At 45.9% G+C, this 12,635-nt stretch overlaps 2 protein-coding genes and 1 long non-coding RNA gene across 8 annotated transcripts in view; 2 read left to right on the forward strand and 1 right to left on the reverse strand.

Moving 5' to 3' along the window:
• The window catches only part of SFI1 (SFI1 centrin binding protein), a 32,433-nt gene extending 30,695 nt beyond the window's left edge, over positions 1 to 1,738 (forward strand). Inside the window, exons 32-33 of the mRNA XM_081842747.1 lie at positions 43 to 145; positions 1,242 to 1,738. Of these exons, the coding sequence (XP_081698873.1) occupies positions 43 to 145; positions 1,242 to 1,349 (211 nt within the window). The 3' untranslated portion in view covers positions 1,350 to 1,738. The remainder of the gene's footprint in view (positions 1 to 42; positions 146 to 1,241) is intronic.
• PISD (phosphatidylserine decarboxylase) overlaps positions 1,583 to 12,635 on the reverse strand; it is a 41,114-nt gene continuing 30,061 nt past the window's right edge. For 4 of the 6 annotated variants that reach the window (XM_081842815.1, XM_081842814.1, XM_081842813.1 and 1 more), the window contains 6 exons: positions 11,624 to 11,789; positions 5,983 to 6,219; positions 5,463 to 5,601; positions 5,126 to 5,263; positions 4,340 to 4,500; positions 1,583 to 3,932 (listed from right to left, as the gene is read on the reverse strand). In XM_081842815.1, the coding sequence (XP_081698941.1) occupies positions 3,708 to 3,932; positions 4,340 to 4,500; positions 5,126 to 5,263; positions 5,463 to 5,601; positions 5,983 to 6,219; positions 11,624 to 11,789 (1,066 nt within the window). In that variant the 3' untranslated portion in view covers positions 1,583 to 3,707. The remainder of the gene's footprint in view (positions 3,933 to 4,339; positions 4,501 to 5,125; positions 5,264 to 5,462; positions 5,602 to 5,982; positions 6,220 to 11,623; positions 11,790 to 12,635) is intronic. The other 2 variants (XM_081842816.1, XM_081842818.1) reach the window with 1 other exon arrangement.
• LOC309330945 lies at positions 6,226 to 11,616 on the forward strand. Its single transcript, XR_014151657.1, has 3 exons — positions 6,226 to 8,815; positions 8,846 to 10,074; positions 11,394 to 11,616. It is a non-coding gene; the product is annotated as an uncharacterized lncRNA (long non-coding RNA).

A 12,635-nucleotide genomic window follows, 5' to 3' on the forward strand; every position in this document is an offset into this window, starting at 1 on the left:
CATTTGGCCAGAACAGGGTGACATTCTGGCTTTTTATTCCAGGTTCTGCCAGCGGCGGCAGCGCATTCTGCTTAAGTGGCTGGAGATGAGACCAGGGGATGAAGAACAGGTGGCTGTGCGTCAAGTACAAGAAGAGTTGGATCAGGTACAAACAGAAAGTTCTCCCTGCAGCCACTGAAGCAAAATTAAATGGCTGCAGCAAAGGGCATTGCAAAGAAGAGTAAAACTTTTATTCCCCTGCTGCCGTCACCACTTCTGCTATTATTCTCTCAGCTCTAGGGCTGAGATGGTGTGAAAATCTGGAGCAAGAAAGTGTTTATAGTGAGACCGGAGGGAGCCTCCATGTCCCATGATCCTCAGGGCCTGCATGACTTCTCTGTTCTGCATTGCTCTGGGGCCTACCCCATTGCCACAAAAATCCAGATGTTCCTGTTTCAGGATTTGCTTCTCATAAAGTTTCGGTGATTGCACTTTTAAAAGAATGTATCCCAAGTATCTGATGCTAGTTTCTTGTTTTCAGCAATAGGTATTACTATGCTGGTTAGCAACTAGAGGGTATTGATTAAATAAACTACTTGGTAGCTCAGCATGTTCTGGAGAATCTGGAGGAGGTGGGCCTGTAGTATTGGAGCAAACTCCCACGAGCTGAGGTCCCTTTGGCACCCTCCATAAAATATCTCAGGGGGCTGTGCCTCCCAAAGTTGCTGGGCATTGCCATTCACATGGTGTGCGCGCACCGCATCTTGTGATTGATTAAGGGGGGTGGGGCTCACATGCCCCCCCCCATATTTTATTCAAGATGGCATCCCTTCTGTAGCAAAGCTCCCCAGTGACATTGTGTTTCTCACTCACCTGTCACTTGTGGTACGTGGTTGCATGTGGCAGACAAAAAGGGGAAATATAAATTTACTTATAAATCAAGATGCATCAGCTTAGCGCTTAGAAATGGCAAACTGGCATATCCGCTTGTGAGTAAATCAAGTTTTTGTTAGTTGGAAGTTTCCCAAACCGCTTTTGAGAAGAACTGCAAAGACCTACTCCATTTGGGATTGGTCTGGGAGCTAGTGCTACCCTAGCATTTTGTGCATGTTTTGTGTGTTGTAGCTCAAAGCAAGATTTTTGGATGAGGGAGGCTAGGAATAATTTCTTGGGGGCACAGATGGCTGCCTCTCATGCTAGCTGGGGCCTGAGCCAGGCTGCCCCTCCAAACTACCTCTCTTTGTGCTTCTGTTTCTTTGCAGCTGAAAGTGAAGATCAGTTCCCTCAAGCACATACTGGGAGAAGAGCGACAGCTAATGGAGTCCTACATCACACGTGTCCAGGATATTCGAGCGGCTCTTAGCACTTAAGCATGTTGGACTCGCTTGCTTGCATGAAATGCAGTGGGATGGCTGGATGCTGTCCCTTTGCTATGCAGGGGAGTGGCAGAGGAGCCTCCACCCCGGTAGCTGTACAAACACTGGTGGAGGCTGCAATCCAATATAACACATTTACCTGGGAGTAAGTCACATTGACATGCACAGGATTGCACTGCATGTCTCTTTACAGCAGTCAAATGCTTTCTTTTTAAAAATCAGCCATGGTAAGTCATTCATTTTTATTTTAAAACGTTTGCAATTAATGAGTTAATGTCCTTAAGTTGTACATTTTGACATACAAAAATACTGTGCTACTGATACAGTTGAAAAATTAAATGGATTCTCCGTGCAGGAGAAATTCACAGCGTCACTAAGAAACCCACTCCCATTTTGCTTAGGATCAATGTGACCTCCTCTGGCTCTCAGCAGCCTCAGGCCCCCACCACAATCTCCTCCCCTAGACCGGGAAGTTCATCCAGCAGAATTCCCGTGTCCTCAGTAAGCAGCAGAACCTTCAGTGCCGCTCTGCAAGCAGAGTAACAAGAAATTAAAGCTCAAAGAGGAACTGGCAAAGCAGCCAAGTGGAAGCAATCGAAGGAGCAATGGATGGAGCAAAGTTTACCCCCTTCGGGTAGTTTTGCCTTTTTTGATAATGCACTAATAGAGGAGCTGTGACCCATCATTCTATCCTATGGTTAAGCAGGCCAGTTAGCTGGTTAGAAAACCCACCTTCACACTGTGCAAAGATAGGAAGGATGGATGACCAGCCATCATCACCAAGGCCATTTCTCTGCCCTTCATCAGCATCAGAGACGGGAGCCACTATCATTGGAAACATCCATGCCTCAAATGGCATACGCCTCAGATGAAGACTTGCTCCTTTTTCTAGCAGTCACCGTCTTAAACTTGCCTTGGCTTCTTTTCTTATGGCTGTGCTCATTAAAAGGGGCAGCTTCTCTCGTGTATGTGTGTGTACAAGGTAAGACTAAAGCAAGGAAAGCATAAGGAGGAGACTTTTAAGGGGAGGGATGCAGTTTTAAAGCCAAAATGAGCTCAACACTCCTGAGCCTCAGCCATGTTCACAACTTGGTTTCTTGAGGTCAAGAACAAAACACAGACATCATAAATAAACCAATCCCTTTTCAACTGCCCTCCCCCCCTTTGGCACCAATTTCTATGAATCCCCTCCCAGGGAAAAAAAGGCATAGTAAGTTTTAAGATTCCCCGTATTATTGGTCTACGCAGCAGTGCTTAATATTTTGCCACTGATCCCCACTTAGATGTGTGTGGGATAAAGGTTCAGAATAGAACTCTCAAGCTGGCTTTGGCAAATTTGGCTTTTAAGTATTTTGCAAGTCCAGCAAAGAGTGGGGGAAATGGTTAACACACATGAGAAAAGGAGGACTACTCCTTTTGCTTTTTAGGACGACCTGGGCTGACAGGATCTCTCCCCGTGGGTTCTGGCAAGTTGGCAGTAGCTGCGTAGGGAGAGGACAGAGGCTTTCACTGCTGTCCACAGCAAGAGACTTCCCACTGCCTTTGCAGAGAAAAAAAAATCTGGGTTTTTTTCACGTCCCCAGCTTAACAAGAGACTAGATATTTCCCATACAAACAAACAAAAAAAGATTAAGGCCAGAATAGCAATACAGAATGGCCGGGTTAGAGTGAGCTCGAGCTACAAATAAAATAAATTGGCTTCCTAAAAACAAAAACAAGATCAAGTCAAATGTGGAATGTGGACACAGTGTTTGAGGTTTAAAAATACAGTGCAGACTTCTGTTTTAAAGGGATAGTACCAGATTTATAAGAGAGGTTTCTAAAACAATGGCACACCCAGATGAACTCTTTAATGTTTCTATATTCCACTCTGCTGAGTCTCCTGGTTTTGGCATTGGACTGTTCAGTCTGGTGTGAAACATAAATTGAGAATACGGCTGAGTGAGAGACATAATTAGAAGATATGGAGCATGGGTCAATCTGACAGTATCCCTTGAAAGCAGGAATCTCTGCTCTCCTTCCTCCCCCTGACTGCAGCATTTCAACCAAGACTTCATCGTTTGGTGCCAAAGCAGGCTGAAAATGGCATCCTGGGGAGAAATGCCTATTTCTACAGGCACAGGGAAGAAGCAGAAAAGCCACCCTGGTCAACATTCTTAAAGGCCACAATCCCTGATATGTCTGCAGCTCTCATGGTGGGAATGCACTGCCGGCACCCCCCGTTCTAAGAACAAGGGGGCTTTAGTTTCCTCACTCAGGTCCTGCTGAGCAATACTCCCACCTTAGAGAAACTTATCCTTTTACGAATTGAGTCCCTGTTGCATATAAAAAGCCCCCCTGGCAGTGGAGTCTCTAGAGAGATCCTAAGGCCTCTCCAAAGCGGATTTTCTGGCCAGGCTTCAGATAAAAATTAAAGTCCTTCGGTGCCTCAAAGATCAGGACGATGGTTGAGCCTAGATTAAACTCTCCTAAATGTTCTCCCTTCCTCATGGGGATGCCCTCATGATTGTTGTTGTTTACGAAGCTGAAGTCGTTGTATGAGCCTTTGCTGTAGCTGGGGCTATTTGTACGCAGATCCTGCACATGGGGAGAAGAAAAGAGGCGTTACATAAGGACTCCAGGAGGGAAGCAGGTAAGTGCCTTGCAAAGAAGCCTGTAACGTTTTGTTACTCAACCACTGGCTACTTTAGTCATTTGTGAGTGAAGTGCAGGGAGGGAGGCATTTTTGTGGTGCCTGCCTGCGTGGCCACCATAAGGTTCTTATTCACCATGGGCAACGAGGCAAGAGGCTACTTGAAACCTCGCTCAAGGCCCAATTTGCATGTATTCACAGCAATACAGTTGCCGCCAAAACCACACCACCCTCTTTCCCAGAACCTATGAATTGTTCGCAGGATGCTCAAGAACACCCACTCCCAAGTGGTGGTGTGGGGGGACACATAGGACAATGACTCCTTCTCAAGTGTTTGAAAGGCTCGACTCACCTGATCAAAATAGATGCGAATTGATCCCACATTTTGGGCTCCTACTGCAGTCAGAGAGAAAAAACCGTGCTTCCAGTAGCCACTGAGTACAACACGTTCATTATGGCAGAAGAGTTCTTTGATCCAGCGAGCAACCCCTGGATTCACAGACATCAGGGAGCCTATGGGGAGCAAGGAGAGAAATGGGCAGTGCCACCCTTTTATTTCCCCAGCCACTGTTGGGAGGATGAAAGCAAATTCTCAGAAACAGCTTGAATGAAGAAGCTTTCAGTTCTGTAAGACAGTCTTCCTGCATTAAGACACAGGTGAGGCTTTGGGCTGGAGAGTGGAAAGGGGCAAGCTGGAGAAGCCCCAAATTGAAAGGTATGACATCATTTATTACCTAGTAGTTTTAAAATTAAGTTAAACACCCAGGAGCAACAAACACTGGTGTACTTTTTTAAGGGCAATAAGGGAGGAAGGGAATCCAATCATTCATAGTATGAGCGTGATCACAACCATTTTCCTACTTAAAAGCCTGCAGAAATAATAATTTGAGAAGCACTTCGAGATGGGATCACTTGCTATTTTTAAATGGCAAATTCATTCAGTGCCTTTTATATTCTGAACACTTCCTGGTAAACCATGCTTCTCAAAGGAAGGATGATGGCCAGCATCAGGAACCACTGGATTTTACACAGAATCACAGAGTTGGAAGGGACATGACTTCACCGACAAATATTTATTAAAATGCAGTGTTTAGCAGCAACCTTCCACTGCATGTGTATCTCTGGAAACCTGGCCTACCTGGGAAGTGACGCCGGTGAGACACTTTCCAGTCGGTCGGTGAGTGGAAGCAGTGGTAGTCTCCAGGCGCCAGGTAAATCACACAGTGATAGAGCTCATTGCAGTCCTTTGTTACCAGCTGCTTTTGGAATGAAGAGGCTGAAAGAATAACGAGTAAAATGGTTTTTGAGGCTTCAACACAATGTACAAAACAGGAACGTAGGCAGCTGTAGGTGAGACAGAAGCAGCTGCAAGGAGGAAGGGGCAGCTATTACATGGCATCCAGTGGTTGGTCCTCTGCAGATGCCAAGTCTAGTGGAATGATGTTGAGCCCCAAAGTGTGCCTGTGTGCACTTACCTGGCTTGCTTTTACAGTTCTCTTTATCAGCACGTGGACCCAGGAAGGACTCTAGTGAGTAAGTGATGCCTTTTACTTGCTCCACTTCACAGTTCTTCACTTGTCCAAAGCTGAGAATCTTGCCATCGGATGGACTGATCTACAGGGAGCAAACAGCACCAAAAATTCTCGTGTTAACATCTGCCACTTCTCTAAACACTATTATTTTTTAAAACAATTCTATCCCACTATTCTATTCAGAAGATGATTCAGAAGATTTTAAAAAACCCAACAGTTCTAGAACAATCCGCAATGCAACTAAAGCATAAATCAAAAGATTGGCATAAAAACCACAAAGCAGCCATCAGAATTAAGCATCAAAACACCAGAAAGAGGCCTTTTTAAACAGCCCATATTCATCAGCTCCAGTGAATCAGGTCTGATGCAGTTAACTTGGCAAAGAAACTCGTGTTCATCAGCAGTGAGGCTACTGCTTCTCCATAAACTCAACACCACTGCCCCTCACATCTCTGCCACTTACCATACTGTGGATGCCGCAGACGGGTCGGGCTTGGGGCTTTAGCTTCCGCCTGAAGAACTCACTAAGGTTTCTGTAGTGGTGAAGGTCTTCCACAGCAGCCTCCTTCATGTTGACACCAAACGTCCAGATGTATAGGCTGAGGACCGGCTTCCGGAGCCAGGTGGGCAGCTCAACACTGTTCAGGCGCCCCCAGGCTCGGGAAAGGAGTCGCGTTGGCACAGATTTGTACAGGGAAACCTAAAAACAGAGGAGGAAGATGGGAGCTACTTCACGACACCCACTCACCTGAAAAAAAGAACTGAAAACCTGCCCTTGGCTAATTTTAATGCAAGAGATCAGAGGCTGCTGGTGGGGGAGTATGTTGGGAGGAGAATGTAATTTTCCATGTACCCTCTACTGATCTACAGAGGTGGAAAGGCTGGACGTAAAAAAGCTGGCAATTAAAGACTAATTAACATGGGGTTCTTACACACACACACACACAAAACACCCAAATAATGATCATGGCAGCTTCCACATTTTGGTCTAACCATGAAAGCTCCATTCATAGAATCATAGAATTGGAAGGAACTACAAGGATCATCTAGTCCATGGTTTCCCAAATTTGGGGCTCCAGCAGCTTTTGGACTACAATTCCCATCATCCCTGACCACTGGTCCAGCTAGCATGGGATGATGGGAGGTGTAGTCCAAAAACTGCCGGAGACCCAAATTTGGGAAACCCTGATAGTCCCAACTCCCTGCAATATTTCACCCAGTGTGGAGCTTGAACCCACGATCCCAAGATTAAGAATCTCATGTCCTACCAACTAAGCTATGTTGAGCATATCCTCATAGCATATGCACCTCAGATAGATGACTGGTTCTCTCCCCTGGATTAGGCAGTGAGGCTGGGAGGAGAGGCAACTCCGCAGCTGCTAACAACTTTGAAGGCCTCCTGTGGCTTCAGGATGCCCATCTGCTGAGGGCCACCATGAGCAATTTCACATCTCTGAGGATGTTGTGTCTTGACAAAAGTATATAGGAACAGCAGTAGCTGCCTAACACAGTCGGGCCCTTAGTCCATCTAGCTCAGTACTGTCCACGTTGACCGGCAGCAACAGCTCTCCAGGGATTCAGTCTCAGGCGTCTCTCCCAGTCCAACCTGGAGATGCTGCTCTAGACTGAACCTGGGAGCTTCTCCATGCAAGGCAAATGCTCTGCCACTGAACTGCGGCCCTCCCCCAAAGGAACAGTTCCCTGACTGCTGTACTGGAAAAACAAACCCATGGAGATCATGCACATTCTCAAGGAAGGGTAGAAGGGGCTAGTGGTGGCCCAGTACCCCTTCTACCCCTAAAGAACTCTTTGGGCTAGTAAGGACTTTGTGGCAGCTCAAGCAGCTACCCTGGATATGATGCAGGGAGTGGGAGTTGCCCTTAGAACAAGGAGGCCATGGTTCCATTTGCACCAGCAAGAATCCTGCATTCTGCTGCTTCTGTGCAACTGGAACACATCTTAGCTATATTCCTGATTAATTGCTGTGACTGGCAAGGAGGAGGAGGAGGTTGCTTTGTATTCTGTGTGTGGGGAGGGTGCTAACTGTAAAGCAGGGATAAGATCTAGGTCAGAACAGGGTGGGAACAGGTTAAAATACTGTGGGATTATCTGTAGGCAGCAAGGCCTGAGGAAATTGCTGTAGCTAATTCCTTCAAATCCCCCCTTGGTTAATCCTGAAACCCCTGGCATTCCTCTTGAGGGACGCAGAGCAGGGAAAAGAAAATCTCTCAACACAGCAGAGACTTTAGAAAAGCCATGCCACTGTCTGTAAATTGCTTACCGAAAAGAAAAGGAAAAAAGCAGAGCATCACAAAACTAGCCAGAATGGATCTTCCAATAGCAAATCTTGCCAAGCTAACTTTATCCCCCTTGATAAAGATCATGCTTTCATTAGATCAGCTTGGTACCCTCCAGATGTTTTGGACAACATCAGTCCCATCAGTCCCAACCAACACTTGAGAGGAGGAAGCTATCTGGAATGGGAATGTCGAAAAACAGTACACCTCAAGCTGTGGAAGGGTGTGGGTAGGGTGTCCTTGAGAAGGACAGAGTGGCAGGATGAGAGACGCAGCACAATGATAGACCATCTGCTTCACATGCAGAAGATCCCAGGCTCAGTTCCCAGCAGGTAGAGCTGGGACTGTCCCATCTTAAACCCTGGAGAACTGTTGCTGTCAGTCAGCATAGACAATACTGAGTTAGATAGACCAATGGTCTGACTGCCCTTCTGATACTGTGAACTACAACTCTCATCTGCCCCAGTCAGCATGGCCACTGTTCAGGGATGATGGAAGCTGTAGTCAAAAACCCCAGAAGGTAATGCATTGGTTGTGCCCCTCCAGCCTTTCTAGTATGAGTTCCTGTGGATATAAGGACAGTCTATAACTGGGCACCAGTATGTCAGGTCGGGGGTCATTCCTTTAGGATAAGTAAAGAGACTGCTGGTACGATGAAAAGGTCTGGCTGGTGCACAGGTGCAGCCCAGCTGCCATCAACACTGGGCAAAGCTGTTCAACGGCTTTCTGGCTTAGGAAGGAAGAGCAGGGTGCCCCAGCAGCCACTTCCACAGACCTATTCTCCTGCATCTGCAGTTTCCTACATGGCTGGCTATTGGCACAGCCATGTCAGGCGAGGAACAATGCCTCGAGGAGGGGTGGGGGAAGTGTCTAGGGTTGTATTTGCTCAGCTGAGTTCAGAGGGAAAATGCTTGGAACTGCGCTGTGATCATGGCACACAGACACACCAGCCTGTTGCCACTGAAGCTTGTACACTCGGGATAATGCAGGACAACTCCTGTCCTTTCACTGGGGACGGAATGATTTTAGCGATTTTCAACATTCCTAATTATGAGGCTCCTCATAAAAATAGGAAAATATTTATCTTTCTCCTTAAAAGAAACACCACTTTATTTCACTCATCAGAACACTCTGAAGACTGAGCCAGGAAGCAGAAAGAAAGCTACTTTTTATATCTCCTGAATTTTTCAAGCTCCCTTATGATCAAAAGAGTGTGCAACCCATCTGAAGCACTTGGTGTTAATGTGCTGGTGTCACCTGGGTTTAAAATGTGCACTTCAGCAACCCGGTGGGTTGGCCAGGGGGCAAAGTATAGCTGGTGATAAAGACCACATACTCAAGATGGCAACTGATACAAACGAACTGGTTTGCTGATCCACAATCCTTCACTCAGAAAATAATATTATCCTTCATACAGAAGATAATATTATGACCTTCAAAGAAAGCCTAGAAATCTAGTATAGCAATATAGCAGTTAGAAAATAATATGGATTAAGAAGAGCATTATAATTGCCTTGACTAAGCAATCGGAATAATTTGAACATGAATCCAAGACTTACTATTTCCTATCCTTACTTTCTCCAGTGCAACTATTCTTTAAAATGATTTCCAAGTTTCCTACAGTATTTTGGAATAAAGTTGTCAGGGGCCAACAAGTCTTGTGGTCTGAGCAAGTACAGGAGGGAGAATCTTCCTAGGTTACTGACTGGCAACTGTACCAGCTTTTATGTGAATTTCATCACTTAGGTTGGCGACCCTACCTAAGTACTAGATTATGGGTGCCCGTAATCTGAGTAGTGGAAAGTGTAACTGGGACCTGTAGCTCTGTAGTACAGTAGCTCAGTAGCAGAGCACTTGCCTTGCATAACGAAGCCCTCAAGTTCAAGCCTCAATGGCAGCTTCTCCAGGTAGGGCTAGGAATGTCCTCGGCTTGGAACCCAGGAGAGCCACTGCCAATCAGTGAAGACAAAACATAGGCTGTTTGCTATGTTCTTATATTCCCTTTATTTTTTGGCAAGCCTTTACTGGGGTCACTTTGACACATTCCAACATACTCTTGAAAACAACTCACTTGTGACACTGCTCCTTTTACTATCTTATTAGGAATGAAGCTTTCTTTAACCTTACATCAGGTCCATCTCATCTCCCAAGATCTCACATTAATTGCCACTGTGATTCACCAAACATTTCAATCAGTTGAACTTTTTCCATTATTGGCATCCATTTTGGTTCATTGTGTGTTCTCTGATATTTGCCAGGTAAGTTCCTCAGGCCTAGAAGGCCCCAGGCTAACTCAGGGCCACTAGCTTGCTACACCCTGTTCTTCTTTTCAGGTGAGCTTCTGCTCTACCATTTGGAAACAATGAAAAGCTACACATTTGGGAAAACCACAGACTGCAACACACAGCATGCCATTAAAAACTGCTGGTGGGCTATGCATTAGTCAGCAGCTCCTTGTCAGTAGATTTTGTTCTTTTAGGCACCCCCCCTGCCACCACCCCTTTTTATTCACAGTTCTGTTTCAGAAGCATGCAACAGGCCCACTTCAGTTTGGAAGGTGGGTGCTCAAATGTAGAGTGCTGCCTGCACAGAGGAAAAACAGACACTCTGAAGGGAAGGCTGTTGGAGGCAACTGTTGAGTGGCCAAAATCACTTTAATAGAATTCAATATTGTGCAGCAGAGGAGAGAAAATAATCCCTCTGCCTGCCTAGCCTGCTTTACAGGGTAGTTGTGACCAGTACTTTTTTTCTGGGGGGACGCAGGGGTACGCATACCCCTAAACATTTTGTGAATCTTCGTACTTTTGTCCATTTACTGTATTTATTTTTCCCAATTTGAACTATAAAATGGTGATTTTCTTGAGTCAAAATGAGAGTACCCCTAAACATTTTTAAAGAAAAAAAGCACTGGTTTTGACGATAAAAATCAGAGAACCTCCATACACACCACCCTGAGCTCCCTCAAAGAAAAGGGATGTGAGGTTTATAGCCATGACTGCCTGCTCATAAGATTCTATTGTGGCTGCATGAAATGGACTTAAGATGAAGGAGGAAAGTCAGCTTTAAAATAAAAGTAGTTGGACCGAAAAGCAAGTGAGCAATAGCCACTCTGAAGATCACGCTAATGATTTTTCAGATAATAATTCTTCTCAGCAACACTATTCCCATTTAAAAAAAAGGGGGGGGTGGATGAATGAAATGGCTGTGAAGGTAGACTCCTGCCCAGCAGTTTCCTGGCACGACACAATTATATTCAAAATAATGGCACAATATGCTTGTAATACCAGCATGACTAAGGCACAAATGGCTTGTTTTAAAAACTCCTATACTATACAAGTTGACAGTGTCCTTTCATGTACTGCACACCCGCAGAGGTCTGGCACAGACATGTTTGCATGAAGGGATGCAACAAAGCATTCCTGCAACATGTGCAGCGTCAATCTCCCAAAATATCACAGTGCCCAATGAGGGTCTATGCCCTCTCAGCAGCCATGGATGGCATAAGCAAACATCCATCTTCACATTGTAATAAATGCACCTTGGCTTATCCAGAATTTTCCTCTCATTTTCTCTCTAGGAGCTGATTCCACACATAACTTCCACACATGACGCTAGCAGGTGAAATTATCCACTAGAAGGAAATGCTCTCCAAGCACAGAAGCTCCACTAGTGATGTGATTGAGAAAGGGGTGGCAGGGGAAGGGCTCCATATGCCAGCTCTACTTCAGCCTTTTCTCCCTGCTAACAGCCACCCTCCTCCTCCAAATAAGGCGTCAGAAAGCGCAGTACAAACCTGCAAGCACTTACCCTGCTCATAGGCCTCCATCTCACTCTGGTCAAGGGTTTAAGAGCACCAAAAGGCAGAAGGTAATAGAGAATAGTCAGAGGCCAAGAACGGAGTTTCAGAGCGGGCCTAGACATACAGCTCAGCTGGCCCAACCTCCGCCTCAGGGCCAGCTGGGGAAATTGCAACCTGTAGGATCACACACACACACACAAAACGGTCAGCCAACTTGAGCTCAGGCACTGATGACTCTCAAAAGTCAAGCACCTGGTCAATCAGAAGCACCTGTCTGTGGACACGGGAACATCTCTACCCTACCACCTGCCCATCCACCCGCTCTTGCTCTTTCCCAAAAATAAAAGGCCAGGAACGAGTGTGAGAGTGTACTTGCTACTCAGCAGTTGTTTCAGAAGGCAAGCAAGGCTGTCTTTAGGCTGACCTGCCTAAGCCACATTGTACTTTTTAGAACCACTCAATAAAAGGCTTCACCCATAAACCACTAGAAAGAAAGCAAGGATACATTTGGAAAAGACAGAATACTCTCTAAAATATAATTCAGTGTGGACATGGAATTGTCTGCAGCAAAAGAGCTGTAATGGAGGATGGCAGAGAGGCATTATTACCAAGTAATGGAAGGTCTATCTTCCCACTGACGCTGTAGGATGAATCCAACATGGCCCCAGCCTTGTTCCCTGCTATTTGAGAACCTGTATTTCTGTGGGGCTTGCAGTAATCGTACCCAAACTACTACTGTGTACAAAAGAGCACAGAGGGGGTTTCCTGCCTTTCTTTTGGGGTCCCAAGGAAACTTTGTCAGGCAAATCCTAGTGAAGGAGCTGCTAAGGCTAAAAGTTACCAGCCAGTAACAGGTCCTGCACAGAGCCAGGGATAGGATCCTACAGCAGCAGGGCTGCATGAAACCAGGAAAATGTTACATCCTGAGCCATCCAGGGAGACCAAAAGGTCTCGCCTAAAGCAGAACACACCTGCTACTAAGCACCAAAGGTTCACTCCACTTCCAGGGTGGTTATAAGA

The sequence above is a fragment of the Podarcis erhardii genome (assembly GCF_964252035.2).
Source record: "Podarcis erhardii genome assembly, chromosome: 15".
Classification (NCBI taxonomy): Eukaryota; Metazoa; Chordata; class Lepidosauria; order Squamata; family Lacertidae; genus Podarcis; species Podarcis erhardii.